The following is an 18,008-nucleotide window of genomic DNA, read 5'->3' as shown; positions in this document are numbered from 1 at the left end:
AAACAGGCTCCAGGCTCCGAGCCATCAGCCCAGAGCCTGATGCGGGGCTCGAACTCACGGACCGCGAGATCGTGACCTGGCTGAAGTTGGACGCTTAACCGACTGCGCCACCCAGGCGCCCCCCCACATTTCTAATTTAGCCAAGTCTTTATTTTTCAGACACAAATACGAAATCTCAAGAAGGAAAAAGGTTTCTGTCACTCAATCTACCCTTTTACCACTTCTGAATAATAAAGCAGCCGATCTAACGATTCTACAAATTTGTAGTGTGTGGTATTTTCTTCCCGGTATAGACTAAGTTTTTCCAAACGATGACCTATATCATTTTAGGCCAAGAGAGAATAAACCCTATGCTAAAGAGAAAACTACAATTTGTTCGCTCTTTGTGCAGAAACACCTCAAGAATGATAAAGATGCTGAATTCAACTGTAACTAAGCCTAAAGAAACAGGGAACTTTTAACGTACTTCAGAAAGCTCAAACATTTGGAAAAATCACAAAACAAAAATGTTAGCCATAAAAGAGAAATTTATTTTAAAAAATCAGTATCTTGTGTTTCAGATACATAGGTATGAGAGAAACTCAGAAGGTGAGAGCTCCTTTTCCAGAAAGTGTTCCCAGGATGGTCAATACTGATTTCGAAACTCGTTGCTAAGGCCTTGTAGCTCAATTACTAGGGCGTCCATAGCTACCATTTCATCAGCGAGCTCCCTGGAAATCTCTCCACTCGCTGCATCTGTGAAAAGTTGCTGCAATATAAAGAACAAAGGAGAACTATCAAAACAATGACAAATCTCTTTAAACTAAGATAGGTACAGAGCAGAGAAGTCAAATTCCCTGTATATAATAATACCATATGACGGCAGCAATGGTAGGGTTTGTTCTGTTCACCATCCTGGAAACGCACAAGCTGCAAAACTGAGCCAGGCATCAAAAACGTGCCTGAACCTGTAAATTCAAATGAGCTCTGCTCTTCAGAACGGCTGCCCTGAATATCGGTTATTCATTTTGATGTCACAGGATGGTTTCTGGATTTTTCATTCAACAAAACAAATCTATTCATTGTGTATACAAACAAAACAAACACATTTTATATTCAAGTTCATACAAATCATACCCTTTACGTTATTTTTTTAATGTTTATTTATTTTTGACAGAGAGAGAGATAGAGCGTGAGCAGAGAGAGAGGGTGACACAGAATCTGAAGCAGGCTCCAGACTGAGCTGTCAGCACAGAGCGTGAGGCAGGGCTCAAACCCACGAACTATGAGAACATGACCTCAGCCGAAGTCAGACACTTAACCAACTGAGCCACCCAGGCACCCCCCTGCCTTTATGTTATTTAAAAGTTAATTATGGCATAGGACTCAGGGGTCACAAAGATTATCAAGATTTGGTAAAAGCAAAGAATCCCAGCATATTAAAATAAAAATAAATGTGCTCTCTCCTCCTATAAAAGGAATTGCCTTGGGAGGTATATTGCAACATAGGTCATGCCATCGTGGCTGAGACATTTTGGAAAGCCTCTGTTAGGAACTGCCTGCTGAGGCAAGACAGGCACCTAAAAAAATTAGCTTTGGGATTTTATGACCACTGTGTGTGTATGTGTGTGTGTGGGTGTGTGTGTTGATCAGAAATGTAATTTACTCAGCATACTATCTTTTTTTATTATTATTATTTTGAGAGAGAGAGAGAGCAGGGAGAAGGGCAGAAAGAGAGGGGCAGAAAGAGAATCCCAAACAGACTCTGCACTGCCAGTGCAGAGACAGACATGGGCTTGAACCCACGAACCCACGAGTCAGACGCTTAACCAAATGAGCCACCCAGACGCCCCAGCACACTATCTACCTTCTTCATCAGACTTGACTAGCTGACCTGTTTACAAAAAGTGAATTTACCATGACTGTGGGACTATTTACTATCACTACCATATATCACATGACAAATGTTCTGACAGAATTCTAAAGAGGGAGGCCCAAAGATGTTTTGAGGGATAGTATCATCACTGGGACAAGCTTAGAGTTTCACACAGTGATTTTTGGAGCCGAGAGCATTCACTCAAATGCAGGACTTCGTAAATGTTTAGTAAAGATTTGTCACATTACCGTGTAGTCACATTGTGTACAGCATTTCATAACAGACTGACATAAGAACGTTACAATGTGATTGACAGAGAAAACACCTTTTAGGAAAATAACCTGGACTCACACAGCACATTTGATTTTTACTAAGAATCACAGTGCTTGCAAATCATCATGAATCTGCATCACTCCCCTATGAACTCAGGAGGAAGCAGATAGAAATCGAGGCTTAGAAAGAATGAATTATTTGCTGAGGATCCCTAAGCACGTAAGTGATAAAATCTGTTCTGTGTCCAGGCTGTCCAGCATTTCCCCCAACAGCTCCATGCCCTCTGGAGCAAATCTGCACAGTGACAATGTGCTAAGGGGTGGAGAGTCGCTCCATCCTGGGGGAGCACAGACGGGACGAGGTCAGGTGAGTCTCTAGGTTCTCGGAGCTTTTATTTCTATGAAGTCCCTGGCCTGGCAAGAAAAGATCAGAGCTATCCTATTCCATTTTCACTATTTAAGGTGCTCTCAAAAAGTGTTTTTGGGACTACAATTCAGCTTTGCAAACCAATTTGTTAAAAAAAGAAAAAAACAGGAAGGGCATCTGATCTACTATAAAACCAGACTCCCAAATTTTACAGCAAAAAAAATGTGCTTCAAAGGAGGCATTGGGAGGCAATTTTTTCCCATTTTTGGATAACCCCTTAGGATCTAATGAGAACAGAATCTAAACATAGATGATGCTCTGAGTCCTTCTTTTCTTTTCTTTTTTAATGTTTTATTTATTTTGAGGGAGCGAGAGAGGACGTGAGCAGGAGAGGGGCAGAGAGACAGCGGAACAAGGATCCAAAGTGGGCTCTGTGCTGACAGCAGACAGTCCATTGTGGGGCTCGAACTCAGGGTCTGCGAGATCATGACCTGAGCTGAAGTCAGACTCTTAACAAACCGAGCCACCCAGATGCCCCATCTGAGGCCTTATCTTCAATGTTTGGGCATCTTCCACAATACAGGAGGATAGGCAGTCTCTGTACAGACAAGACTATTTAAGTATGTAAGTATAGATTTATATGCAATTAATAACTCATAAGAAAAAGCTTTGCACAGAGAGAAGGGAACTAGTAGAGTGTATCCTGAGGAAATAATCACGGGTAGGTAAGTGATCTAACCCAACCAGGAAACCACGCTCCTGATCTGAGAAGGAAAGTCACAGGAAAGTTTGCTACCCTGACTTTTTTTGAGAGATCATGCTGCTTTCTGAAAGACACAAAACTGAAGTTATGCCACCAAGACAGGTGGGAGTACAGTTCCTCCTGGTAGATTATAGGAACTTGGTTCCAGCTTGCAGACTAAAAGGATAGTAAACAAGTTACTAATCTAAATAGGCAAAAATGATGTCCTCATCTGAAAAGATCAAATTGATAAAAAGGCAGGCAAACTCTGGGAAGGGTTTTACACGTGTCCAGAAGTGACTTTCACTTGCCACACACAGACTCACTCTCAGAAGCGTTAGGATTCGTTTGCAAACCACGATTAAAAAGTGAAGATGAGTAAAAATGAGAAGAGAGGGGTGCCTGGGTGGCTCAGTCAGTTAAGGGTCTGACTTTGACTCAGGTCATGAGCTCGTGGTTCACGAGTTCGAGCGCCCCGTTGGGCTCTGTGCTGACAACTCAGAGCCTGGAGCCTGCTTCGGATTCTGTGTCTCCCTCTCTCTCTGTCTCGCCCTCGCTCACGCTCTGTCTCTTTCTCTCTCTCAAGAATAAACATTAAAAAAAAAAATGAGAAGAGAAAGCACTGAATTGTGTTACAAGTTATATGCCTTTAAATTTTGCTTCCAGGGGCGCCTGGGTGGCTCAGTCGGTTAAGCGTCCGACTTTGGCTCAGGTCACGATCTCGCGGTATGTGAGTTCGAGCCCCACATCGGGCTCTGTGCTAACTGCTCAGAGCCTGGAGCCTGTTTCAGATTCTGTGTCTCCCTCTCTCTCTGCCCCTCCCCCGTTCATGCTCTGTCTCTCTCTGTCTCAAAAATAAATAAATGTTAAAAAAAAAAATTTAAAAAAAATAAATTTTGCTTCCAAAAGTATAATCCACACCTGGCTACGCAGATTTCCCAGGCTCCGCCCCATGCCTGACCTACCACAGGTAGAGACTCAGAGTCCAGGCTTCAAACCAGTTGTCTCGGGGACTCTTCGGTGTCTCTATCCAAGTGCTCATTTATAAGGTGGCATTTGTGGATTTTATATGTTTTAGTTGTCAAACCTGAGTCACCCACCTAAGTTAACAATGTTTGTGAAATCCATATACTACCTCCTTAATATCTGTCTCTAACTCAACTTTTTAAAGTTAAATTTTTTTAATTAAACAAATAATTTTTTTAATGTTTATTTATTTTTGAGAGAGAAAGAGAGAGAGCATGAATGGGAAAGGAGCAGAAGGAGAGGGAGATACAGAATCAGTCTCCAGGCTCTGAGCTGTCAGCACAGAGCCTGACGCAGGGATCGAATCCACTAACTGAAATCATGACCTGAGCCAAAGTCGGATGCTTAACTGACTGAGCCACCCAGGTGCCCCGAACTTTTTAAATTTATATAAAAGTCTTTTTTTTTTTAAAGGAAACATTATACTACTGTAAATGAAAAATAAGCAATAATATTCATGAAAATGTAGGTTTGATGTGCTAGTTATACTTTTTCTAGCATGCACTGAAATAAATATACACTAAAATCAAAAGTTTAGGCACTCATGCTCTTTCTCTCTCTCTCAAAAATAAATAAACATTAAAAAAATTGTTTTTAATTATCAAAAAAAATTAGGGTGCCTGGGTGTCTCAGTTGGTTGAGCATCTGACTTCAGCTCAGGCCATAATCTCACAGTTCATGAGTTCAAGCCCCACATCGGGCTCTGCTTTGATCCAGAGCCTACTGTGGATCCTCTGTCTCCTTCTCTCTCTGTCCCTCCCCTTCCTCTCTCTCAAAAATAAATAAATATTTTTTAAAAAGACAAAAACAAAAAAACCTTTAGCCAAGTGCTATCAGTAACGTATGTGCCACACTTTGGGGAAAGCGACGGTTAAGTAAAAGAGCATTGCTTTGGGGCACCTGAGTGGCTCAGTCAGGTAAGCGTCTGTCTGACTTTGGCTGAGGTCACGATCTCGCACTCCGTGAGTTCAAGCCCCGCATCAGGCTCTGTGCTGACAGCTCAGAGCCTGGAGCCTGCTTTGGATTCTGTGTCTCCCTCTGTCTCTGCCTCTCCCCTGCTCACGCTCTCTCTGCCTCTCAAAAATAAATAATATGTTTAAAAATTAAAAAAAAAAAAAAAAGAGCATTCCTTTACTTTAACTTGAAGAATGCAGTAGGGCTGGATTATAAATATTAATTTCAAAGACTCCTGAGTTACCCAGGAAGGGTAGTTGAGCCATTAGGCCGATGATGCTGCCACCAGGACAACGGACCACCTGGGGGCTGGTATCTGAAATGTCACGTGGGCCTAAAATTACTCCCAGTGTAGGGGCGCCTGGGTGGCGCAGTCGGTTAAGCGTCCGACTTCAGCCAGGTCACGATCTCGCGGTCCGGGAGTTCGAGCCTCGCGTCAGGCTCTGGGCTGATGGCTCAGAGCCTGGAGCCTGTTTCCAATTCTGTGTCTCCCTCTCTCTCTGCCCCTCCCCCGTTCATGCTCTGTCTCTCTCTGTCCCAAAAATAAATAAACGTTGAAAAAAAAAATTAAAAAAAAAAAAAATTACTCCCAGTGTAAAAGACGACTTCAGAGCGGTCAGGTCATACTAACACCTTCTTCCTGTGACACTTCAAACGAATTGACATTTCACTCTTACCTTTGCTTTAGATACCAAGCCCTGTAAATTGAGTCGAACTGAGGAGAGCACCTGTACTGCCTCTTGGGGGCTGGATTTGTGTTGACTGTGTTTCATAGCCACTGAAAAATACACATCGGAGAAAACATGCATTAAATACCGGTCACGATAATTTACAAGTACAAAAAACAATTGCTTAATTAGGATTTTATAGTACAGACTCTACAAATATTTCTACATGGAGAGTCTTTATTTTGGTAAAAGGACAATAATTATGTGCACAATTCTTATTATCTTTCTTAACACTTACTGCTAAAAGGAGAATTTTGAGGAAAATAGGTGATTTTTGGTACGTTACAAATCATCAAGAAGAGACCCTAAACACAGATACACACACACACACACACACACACACAACATATACAGACATACACTAATGAAACCAGGCAAAAAGAGACAAAATCTAACTGAACACAAGGTGTCCACAGAGGGCAAAACCAGATGTGGCAGATCTTAGTGTAGCTTCCCGGGGCACCAAGTCCTTAAAAGGGACTCACAGTAGCCAATGACACCGGCCTAGTGAAGCGACATGACAGGTGCTGACAGCTCAATCCTAACCTCCTTTTCATACTCAGGGTTTCCATCACCATTCTGGAAGGAGTGATTTCCACAACCTATATGCTTGCATTCAGGGAGGTGACCGCAATGGGGATCTTGGGTTGCACCTGACATCAGCAAGGGCAGGGAGAGAACAGAGTTGCCCATGTGCCCCCACTCTGCCTCCAGTGAGCCGGGGAGCCCATTTCTTCCTAAAATGTGAAATTACCAAGAAAGCATAACCCTCACTAGCAGAAGGCCTGGCTATTCATGCTTTATAAGAACCAGTAAAGAGCTCTGTAAAAATACAGCACCTGATATCTCCCCACTGGTTTGTTCTTGTGTTTGTTCTTCTAAATTATGCTTGCTATAAGCAGACCCATAACCAGATCCAGTTTTAAAACTACACTAACCAGTACAACAGTGCAAGTCTACTTAGTACCCTAGATCTTAGACCAGGAATGGAAATAGACGTCTTTCTTGCATGTGAACTCTGATCGTTGGGTGGAGACTGCCTGTGCCTGGCAAAAACTGTTTTATCATTAATTAATATCTTCCATGGTTGGTGAGAACCAAGTGTGACATTCTCATTTCAAAATAATACTTAACTTTGACATTTCTCAGCTAAGAGTTGAAAGAATGCATGGTAATCAACAATGTTCACCTCATCTTCAAAGGGCACAGTTAACCTGGAGATAGATAGTGAGGATTATGATGTCTGTGTCCCTTAGTAGAAGAAAAGTTGACTACCATAGCTGAGGTATGTGGGCTGTTAAATACCTAGGAACGGATCAGAAATAGCGGTGATTCTTTTTGTCATTGTTGTTGTTGTTGTTGTTGTTGAGAGGGAGAGGGGGAGAGAGAGAGAGAGATAGCTCGAGGGGGGAAAGGTAGAAGGAGAGAGAGAGAGAATCTTCAGAAGGCTCCACACCCAGAGCAGAGCCCCAGTGCAGGGCTTGATCTCACAACTGACATCAAGAGTCAGACACTTAACCGACCGAGCCACCCAGGCGCCCCTGTGATTCTTTTTTAAATCCTTATTTTAATTCTGAAAAACAAAACAAGTAAACAACAACAACAAAAACACAAAAGTAGATCAAAAAGACAAACACTATTAGACCCCTTCCTCAATCCCACTTCCAACAGGCACTAGAGATAAAGATAGAGCTCCAGAAAAAGAGAGAAATACAATGCTGTTTCAAATTATCAGCAAATCCAAGACAGCAGTGCTTCCTCCAGGTAGACTGTAGTTAAAATGCATAACTATCATTTTTTTTTATTTTATTTTATTTTATTTTATTTTATTTTATTTTATTTTATTTTATTTTTTTAAACGTTTATTTATTATTGAGAGACAGAGAGACACAGAGCACGAGCAGGAGAGGGGTAGAGACAGGGGGAGACACAGAATCCAAAACAGGCTTCAGGCTCTGAGCTGTTAGCACAGAGCCCGACGCGGGGCTTGAACTCACAAACTGCAAGATCATGACCTGAGCCGAAGTCGGTCACTTAACCAACTGAGCCACCCAGGCGCCCCCATAACTATTATTTTAAAAGTTCCTGGATGGCAAAGAAAGAACCAGCTTTTGCACACCCTTTCCCAGAAAGCAGAAGAGCGGAGGCTATAAATGAATAGCCCCCAAACAATACAAAGGGGCACAGAATGACAACATTGTTATTCAAAGGTCTCAAACCCTATGTAGACACTGTAATGTCTTCTCCGGCCTTTTGAAGTACATAGCTACTCTTACAAATAGCAACTCAAAGGAGTAATTGTGGGGATTTTTTTTTTTTAATGTTACATTGCCTTTTCAGAACTGAGCAAGGTGGGCAACAGAATAGAATAGAAATCCAGTTCATTCCTCAGCTGAGCATTGGTATACAAAAGCAACAAGAGGGGCGCCTGGGTGGCTCAGTCGGTTAAGCGTCCGACTTCGGCTCAGGTCATGATCTCACAGTCCGTGAGTTCGAGCCCCATGTTGGGCTCTGTGCTGACAGCTCAGAGCCTGGAGCCTGCTTTGGATTCTGTGTCTCCCTCTCTCTCTGTACCTCTCCTGCTCGCATTCTGTCTCTCTCTCTCTCTCTCTTACAAAATAAAATAAACATTAAAAAATATTTTTTTAATTAAAAAAAAAAAAGCAACAAGAAAAGGCAAACATTTATCTTTATCAATCTAAAATATCACCAGAAACTAAACCCGAGCATCCACTAAAATATGCTTAAAATGTTGTCGGAGCACCAACACCTAAATCATTAAAGTCAAAGGGAACTTAAAAGAATAAACACTTGTTTTTCTCCCAGTATTGCCCTGATGAAAAAACAGTGTCCAAAATAGTTTCAAACCAACTTTAAGATGTAAATGAAGATTTTTTACTGCAGCACTTATTTCTTTAACCTGTGTATTTATACTTGACAGGTTCAATAGCAACACTTAGTGATTACAGAAAATACCTTGGCTTTAACTGTTACAAAGCTAGCTGTTCACAGAAATGTTTAGGGTTGGCAATTTGAAGTAGATAAGATAAATTCTTCCAAGGAGATTGCACCTTGCTATAATTATGTACATAATACACGTGGCTATGGGGGTTCCCAAACCTGGTACTATATCCACAAAGGTCAAAGGCACAAGAACTGAACTGCATCTAAGCCCACCCACCATGGCCAACACAAGCCACATGAACTGTAGCCACATTCCATGGGTCTCCCAGCAATGACCTCCACCTTATCTACTCTGACCTTCAGCTAGACAGAGATCAGCACGTCTACTGGATCTGCCAAGTGGTAGGCAGCCCAGAAAACTGGATATTTATATCCCTTTTGTCAAGGATATCAAAGACCAGAAGTAGAATTATTATCAACTAAACCCATTTCTAAGCTGTTAGAATGTTCTGTGACTTCTTTAGAGACATATTAAATGCTATTTTTGTTCTTCATTTTTCTCTTTTTAGTTCTGCATGCCTTATCATACAGCTCAGATCCTCTACCCCAGAGGAACAGGGCTGAGGTGAGAACGTAAGGGATTAACATTTAAACCATGTGTAGGATACTGTTAAGTTTTTGAATATGTTTTCATTTACTTCCTAACAATCAGAGGTAGGTATTACCCCCATGGTACTGATGAGGGAACTAAGGCTCAGAGAGAAGTCATTTACCCAACGTCACCTAGTAACTTTGTGGTGGAGCTGGTCCTGGAGTTTAGGTCTCCCTGGTTTCAAGGATCTACCTTTTTTATGGTCCCTTGTTGGCTCCCCAGTTACTGTAATTAATAGTTGCAGGAGAAGTTGGAGGAAGACTTTAGGATAGGATCATAGTCCCTGTGATCCAGTTCTTAGCACTGTAGCTTCATTATTTTATTTGAACTCCCTTTCCAGGGCCTCACACACCCATGTTCAAATATAAATATAGAAATGTATTATTAACTTATCCGGTATATTTCTCTTTATGCAAATAATTAAAAGGAACCTTTATCTGGAATATATTTGCCCAACAGGCATACAACTTTATACGTAAGGTTATCGCTCACTTCAAATATCACCCACTAAATCTCCCAAAGGCAGGGACAGGATATTTTTTGTTTCTTTTGTATAAGCCATAGCTTTTTGTATGTTGCTATGTACTCCAGGAATCTACATATTTCTGATAATAAATATTTTCATTTATAAAGAAGTCAGCAAATGTTAACAGATTTCCCTACCGCTACATGATAACCACAAGTAGACTCTATGTGCTGTGAAGGTTGGCTACAGTTGTGAAGATACTTCACGTACCGAAAGCTCCTAACACCTGTCACTCAGACGGCATTCAAGCCTCTATCCCGCAGACCGCTCTATCCTATATTTGTTCAGATTACTCCAAAGTGCTTACTACACGGTAGTTGGTCTTATAAAGATCTGCTGAATCAAATACAATAATTTCAATACAATGAAATAATCTGAAATGATGTGTAATGGAACTTCACTTCTGACAAATACTTCTGACAAATGTAAAAATACATTAAAGCATGGCAGGGATATCCGAACATTACATCAAATACCATGTGCGAGGCCTAAGGCGTTCTGAACCACTTCCTTAAATGATGTCATATCTTTCTCCCAACAACTGGACTGTGTGTCGCACTTGTATGCCTTGGAGAGATACTGGAACGCCTGAGGACAGAGAAAGAACAACGTTCAGAATAACAAGTGTAATTCACATTTCAAACGAGGCTTCCTGGAAGTCATATGGAACTAATTCCAACTTGAAAAACGAGCGTTTGTGTCACGCAGCACAGCCTTTACTATTCTCATCAAAGAAGGGGTACAGATGCACACCCGACAGCAATAAGCAATTAAAAGCAATCAAAGGGATGTATCTGATAGAGACATTTCCCTCCAAAGAGAAAAACAGAAATGCCAGGTTTGGAAATCTAGAAGAAGCTTGCACACCTTTCCTCAGCATCGGTAGCTATCAGCTTATGAGCCCCGTTTGGAAAACGAGGCATGAACCCGGGCACGACTATGGGATTACTCAAAGGTGTGTGTACTCACAGAAGTTTAAGACACTTTCACAGCTCCATCCCTGCAGAATCTTGAGGAAGAAGTCACAGATGAGAGACTTCAGACTACCCTTGATTCCACATATGCAAGGCCTCATACTTCAAGAAGAAATGGAAGGATGGCAGGTAGGAGTGTGTGCATGCGTGCATGTAAGTATGTGTTCTCTGGGCAGACAGGCAATGGCAGAAGCCAGCTGGGTGGACGGAGGGAGGAGAGATGGCTAACCATCCCACAGATTAGCTGTACTGCAGCAAATTCCAAACTCACGCAAGGAGTACATTTGATTTGTTGTGGATGTTTTGAAAAGAACAGAAAACAATTATTTCAACCTTGGAAACCCTGGGGGCTCCCTTAAGCCAAAGGCATTACTTGAGTGTAACTGGTGTTCTAACGCACTTTTGAGAAAGGGGCCAGGCGACCTTTGTAAAGCATTTTATGTTTAGACTTAAAGCTCGCCTCTGATATTCTTATCTGGTTCCTTTTTCTTTTTCCCTTCCATGGCCCCCGTCTCAGATCTGAACGCTCTTCTGTCCTTGAGCCCCATCTACCCGAGTCTTCAGCAAGGGGCCTGGGGCAAGGGCTGCAGGGTATATACTGTGGACAGCTACTTGAGGCAGCTCCAGCAGGGGAGCAAGTCAGACAGAGCCTTTTGCAGGAAGCAGAGAACAACCGTGTGAGAAAAACCCATGAAAAGAGAAAAGATGAATGCTTACGAGTCTTAACCTGCCCGCAATTCCAAGTGCTTATGTTAAAGATTCTGAATCAAGACAGAAGACCTGAGCATATCCATCTTCCCCTTCAAGCTATTTATCTCTGCTTCCAACCATCAAAGCAGATGCCCCACACGTAATTCAAGCAAAAGGCAAGCACCCAGGAGGACTGGAAGAGGACTGACCTTTTCATTTTCATCAGGCTTTTCACTCTGCCCATTTCCATACAGTTGGGCATACAGCCTCCAGATTTCTCCATCATTTGTCACTCTTGAAGTCACTCTGCCAAGTAACTCCCGCAGCTTTCCTTTGAGGTCAGTTGCAACATCTCCACTTCGATCAGTCATCCCATCAAGCACTGCCCTGACCAGAATTTTAAGGACCTTAAAAAATGCGCAGAACAAACGGGTAAGCCAAAAACAACGAAATAATAACAGAAAACAAAGGGCTACCATCACCATCATCAATGACAATGATGGTGAAAAACCTTGAGACCTGGTGGAATATCACCTTTACACTTTTTACAAATAAAAGTCCTGAACCACTCTCTAGAATCACATACTGACAAGCTCTCTGTGCTCCCTTTTAGGGCTCCTTTGAGGGCTCTTCTTTCATAGGTTCGATGCCTCTGTCTTCTCAATCTGAGTGCTCTCTCTGAATGATCTGATGGACACCTGTAGCTTTTAGGAATGTAAGCTCAGACTCATGGTCCGAATCGCATATAGCAAAAGAGTGGACAGGAGAACGTTTAATTGCGTTTTTTCTTTCTTGTTTGGACAAGATCTCCACCTGCAAATTCACACTACAATCCCAAATGTGTAGTTTTAATTCTGAAAGTAATAAAATTCATATTACAATCCCATTCATGACTTTAAATCTGAAAGTAACAAGGCAGAAGAGACTATATGAATACGCACTATCAAGTGATCATTTTTAAACATTTCAAGGATTAACATGCTTTAAAATGGATTATCTATTAAAATAGTTACTATCAAGTATAAATGAAGCATACTAAATTAGTAAAATACTCTGCTTTCTCTAGGATCTGACAATTGGCCCAACATCCCATCTCCTCACTTTACCTACATGAAGAGACAATGGGCAGGAGACAATTTTTAGCCTTCTCGCCAATAAAAATGGAGAGTGGCAGTGCACATGTTTGAGAGGAGAAAGGTCAGAAAAGGAAGAGCAAGAAAGAGAGAGAAAGAGAGAGAAAGAGAGAGATTGAGAGTGTGTGTGTGTGTGTGTGTGTGTGTGTGTGTGTGTGTGAAGGGAACAGTAAAGGGTAAGGAAGTGGTGTGTCTGTGTGAATAGGAGCAGGGTAGGGTGAAGAACTATAGACAGACAGATACCAAAGCCTCCACATAATTCATATGCAGATGTCACAAGAAGAGAGCGGGACCCTGAACAGGTGTGCAAGCAAGACAAATGTCTTCATAGTCTCTCTATCTGTATGTTCAATGGCCAGATATATGTAGAAGAAAGTTCTGTAAGAAGAAACAGATAACAGAAGTCACTCATGGCCATGGCAGATATTACCTAAAGAGATTCTTCTGGGTAAGAATCATATTACAGATAGAATCTTTTTTTTTTTAAGTTTATTTATTTGTTTATTTTGAGAGACAGAGCGTACATGAGCAGGGGAGGGGCAGAGACAGAGAGAGAGAGAGAGAGCATCCCAAGCAGACTCCATGCTGTCAGCACAGAACCCAGTGTGGGGCTTGAACCCAGGAACCATGAGAGCATGACCTGAACCAAAGTCAAGAGTCAGACGCTCAACCGATTGAGCCACCCAGGAACCCCCAGATAGAATCTTAAGGAACGCACACTTAAGGGAAGATGAATAGAGGTCTATGCATGAGTGAGACTAAAAAGGAGTGTTCAGAAAAACAGGAGAAAGTGATGTTATGGAAACCAAGGAAGGAGGAAGTAAGAAGGAGAGCACATCTACAAAAGTTTAGGGCTGGAAGACTCCACTAGGCTTAGCAGTAACAAGCGTTTGTGACTGTATCCAGACCAAAAGTCAGAAGAAGAAAGGTAGGAGACATTATGATTTCAGACAAGAGACGTACAAAGAGAGAGAACAATGTGAAAACCAAGACAATTATTAATAATATCATAAAAAACAAAAAGCAATAAAACAAACCACCAATCATAGTACCTTGTAATATTTTAAATTTTGTATGTAAAGCATAGAATGTTAATAGAGAATATTCATTTAACCAAAATATTTTAATGTAAATATATTAAGAAGATAAAAGAAGTAGTAGAGATGCTGATACAAGGGAGTTAAGACCTTGCTTACTATAATAGGAAATCAACAGATAATATCTAAATTTGGTTAATAAAAAGCAGCAGCATATACTTATATTATGAAATCTGGAAATGTGCAAATGGGAAAAGAAATACAATATATACTAAATGCTATACATTCCTTTAGGGAGTAGGATCGTGAGGACTAGAAAGGGGTAGAGCAGGAAATTGCTACATTTTGTTTTAAGCCTTTTACTACTATTTAACTTGTGTACATGTTTGTGTTGTCTTAATAAAATAAAATTTTAATTTAAAAACAGAAAAGGCAAGTATAAACACATTCAAAGATTGGAAAAGATGAAACAAAAAATGACGGCAACATGAATATTCATTTATTAGATTTTACTTTCGATTTATGTCCTTGGCACAGGGGAGGGGGTGGTTAGTGACTGAAAGGGGGCTGGGACAGCTTTGGGAGAGCTGGCAATGATCTGACTCATGCTCCAGGGGCTGGGGACACAAGTGTGTTCCCTTCATGAAAATTCCTATGTTTACTTATGATCTGTATAGTTTCCCATATGTATACTCTACTTTAATAAAACATTAAATAAGAAGTTATTTCCTGTAATTAAGAAAGTCCCATGCACTAAAGGGAAAAAAGAGTTATTAAACTCCATTAACAAATGGAGTTAATTTATAATCTTAAAAAGTAGTCTTAGAGTGATAACAGAATTATTTTTTAAAAAACATTAATTTTATAATTTACTGTCTAATAGCACCATTTTCCTCAAACTAATTAGTGAGAAAAACTGCATTCTAGTTATATAGACTGACTACAAAAACAGTAATTTTTAACACATATTTAAATTGTTCTTTAGAAAGTAAATATGTGTAAAAAAGAAGAAAGGAAAGGAAAGAAGTAAATATTTGTAACTTAAAAGAAGCAAAGGAGGAGGGGGCGCCTGGGTGGCTCAGTTGGTTAACTGTCTGATTCTTGATTTCAGCTCAGGTTATGATCTCACAGTTCATGGGTTTGAGTCCCACATGAGGCTCTGTGCTGACAGCACGGAGCCTGCTTGGGATTCTCTCTCTCCCTCTCTCTCTGCCCCTCTCCTGCTCACACACACAAGCTCGCTCTCTCTTCTCCCTCATTCTCTCTCAAATAAATAAGCTTAAAAAAAGAAAAAAAACAGCAAAGGTTACTACAATAGAACTTCTCTGACTAAATGAATCACCAAACAATACAATTTCCTCTTGGGTAGTCTATGATGTTTACCAGCATTACAATCCTTTGCATAATCAAAAATGAAAAAAAAAAAGTTAAACAAGTAAATGTAACCTAAATAAAAATGTAACTATTAGGAATAAATTAGTAGTAACTGGTTAAAACAATGAATTACTAAGTATGTAATAAGCGGCTGAAGAATAGAATATTAAAGTTGAAGAATTTAGAGATGGAACAATTCTTGGGGAAACAGAATCCAAGATACGGCCGCTTGAATGGGGTGCTCATATGGAGAAAACAAAAGGACAAAAAACTTTATGTCCAAAGTACTAGAAGTACCATCTACCTAAAACACCAAGTATTCAAGACTGGCTAGATCTAGAGTAAAGAGGAAGCATACAGAATCAGTTGCTAAAGTCCACCGAAAGTAAGGAGGTACGACTACAACACTGGTAAACAGTGGTAATGAGGTCGGGCCTTCTACCTACTACATCACAGAATCGTTGTATCAAGGAGTCAACACACATGTAAACAGTTTTGAAACCGTAAAGCAACATAAGCCTATAAACGATTAGGATTATCAATGATCCTTAACTTCCTTACTACATCAGAAGTGGACAGCAAAACCCTCACAGTTAACTCACTCACCATGTGCCCCTGACTTTCCTTATGCTTCAAAACAGACCTAAAGAAAAACGGAATCTATGACGTGGCATTGGCTCTCAGTACCTCCCCAGTGCCTCCACTATGAGCATCACTACGTGGTAAGCATGTGACCAACCTGATCTCACTGGGGTCTCACAGCAATCCTAGGACACAGGCACTTTACTATCCCCACTTTACAAATACACTTCGGCAAGAGAGGCAAAATGTACTTTCTCTGCGTCCCCTAGCAAGTGAGGTGCAGAGAAGGGTCCTGAACACCAGTGACAGTTGACTCCTGAGCTTTGATGGAGAAGACTATGACAATGGTAGATAACAGTTACATATATAGATGTGAGAGGGACAGAGAAAGAATATGAGCATGTGTGAGAACCAGAGCCTCTACAAAGGTCCCCTTGTTATTTGCACTCTGCAGATGAAGAAACTGGAGCACAGAGAATTCAAGTAACTTGTCCAAGGTCACACAGCTGGGGAAGGCGGCGTTGGATGTGAACCCGTAGTCCAAGTCCTGGATCCTGCTGTCAAGCATTTGCTATGTTAATTTACAAAGCACAGATCCTTACTCCTCTGTTATTTCCTCCTTTCTAATAAGAAATAGTTTTACACCAGAAAAATTTATTTTTTATGAAATATGTATACTAGTAACTTTGATCATTTCATTATCATTTCTTCCCCAAATCTATCTATCTATCTATCTATCTATCTATCTATCTATCTATCTATTGAGAGAGAGACAGAGAGAGAGAGAGACAGAGAGAGAGAGAGACAGAGAGAAAGCATGAGTGAGGGAGGAGCAGAGACAGGGAGACACAGAACTCGAAGCAGGCTCCAGGCTCTGAGCTGTCAGCACAGAGCCCAATGTGGGGCTTGAACCCACGAACCATGAGATTGTGACCTGAGCCGAAGTTGGACACTTAACTGAATCACCTAGGCACCGCTTCTTTGCCAAATCTTGAATCAACCAAAACCAAACAGGTTTTTGTAATTTTATTTTTTATTGTTTTTTTTCCTCAAGACATCAGAGCCAATAAAAAATAAAAAGGAAAATAAAATTCCCAAATACAAGTATTACTAACATTGTAGTGAGTTTCTTCTAATTTTTTTGCTATGTGTAAATTTTTTAATACTATGTAAACTGTCTTCTCTTACCTGTTTCGCTTAACATTATGTCACAGTATTTTTTTGTTTTCATATAATCTTTAAAATAGATTATTTTAACAGATTCAAAATATTCCATTGGGTTGACAGACTGTAGTCTATTTAACAATTTCCCTGTAGTCAGATAAATACACTGCTTCCATGGCTGCCAGTGTTGTTTTTATTACTATAAGTAACACTTCAATGCCTATCTTTTGTGCCCAAAGTTTTTTTCCACACTGAAACTTTCCTTAGGTTAGAATTCCAGGAACAGGGGTGCCTGGCTGGCTCAGTCAGTGGAGCCTGTGATTCTGGATCTTGGGGTTGGGAGTTTGAGCCCAACATTGGGGGTAGAGATTACTGAAAAAAATAAAAAAAATCTTTAAAAAAGAAAAAAAAAAAGAATTCCAGGAACAGAATTATGGAATCAAGGGAATAAACATTTTAAGAATCTGGAGGTAAGTGTGATACTTTCTAAAAGGGCTAAATCAAATTAGATGCCTATCGGTAGTACATGAAAATGCATCATTTCACTGTGCATTACCAGCACTGGCTGTATTAATTACTTTTTAAATCTCTGATATTTTGTTCTGCTAAAGGTATATGCAGCTATTACAATGAATGCTATTTCTTTTATTATTAGTGAACTTAAATCTCTTTCCAAATGTTTGCTACGTAAACATAGTTCCTTTTTTTTTTTTAATTTACATCCAAATTAGTTAGCATAGAGTGCAACAATGATTTCAGGAGTAGATTCCTTAGTGCCCCTTATCCATTTAGTCCATCCCACCTCCCACAACCCCTCCAGTAACCCTCCATCTGTTCTCCATAATTATGAGTCTCTTCTGTTTTGTCCCCCTCCCTGTTTTTATATTATTTTTGTTTCCCTTCCCTTATGTTCATCTGTTTTGTCTCTTAAAAGTCCTCCTATGAGTGAAGTCATAGGATTTTTGTCTTTCTCTGACTAATTTCACTTAGCATAATACCCTCCAGTTCCATCCACGTAGTTGCAAATG

At 40.5% G+C, this 18,008-nt stretch overlaps 1 protein-coding gene across 1 annotated transcript in view; it reads right to left on the bottom strand.

Moving 5' to 3' along the window:
• Nucleotides 1–509: 509 nt before the first annotated feature.
• Nucleotides 510–18,008, bottom strand: part of TTC27 (tetratricopeptide repeat domain 27) — a 176,772-nt gene continuing 159,273 nt past the window's right edge. Inside the window, exons 17-20 of the mRNA XM_040496473.1 lie at nt 11,900–12,097; nt 10,503–10,614; nt 5,894–5,994; nt 510–748 (exon numbers count right to left, since the gene is read on the bottom strand). Of these exons, the coding sequence (XP_040352407.1) occupies nt 626–748; nt 5,894–5,994; nt 10,503–10,614; nt 11,900–12,097 (534 nt within the window). The 3' untranslated portion in view covers nt 510–625. The remainder of the gene's footprint in view (nt 749–5,893; nt 5,995–10,502; nt 10,615–11,899; nt 12,098–18,008) is intronic.

This window comes from Herpailurus yagouaroundi, unplaced genomic scaffold (assembly GCF_014898765.1).
Source record: "Herpailurus yagouaroundi ecotype Mexico unplaced genomic scaffold, PumYag 188, whole genome shotgun sequence".
Lineage (NCBI taxonomy): Eukaryota > Metazoa > Chordata > Mammalia > Carnivora > Felidae > Herpailurus > Herpailurus yagouaroundi.
This window is presented reverse-complemented; position numbering and strand designations above follow the sequence as displayed.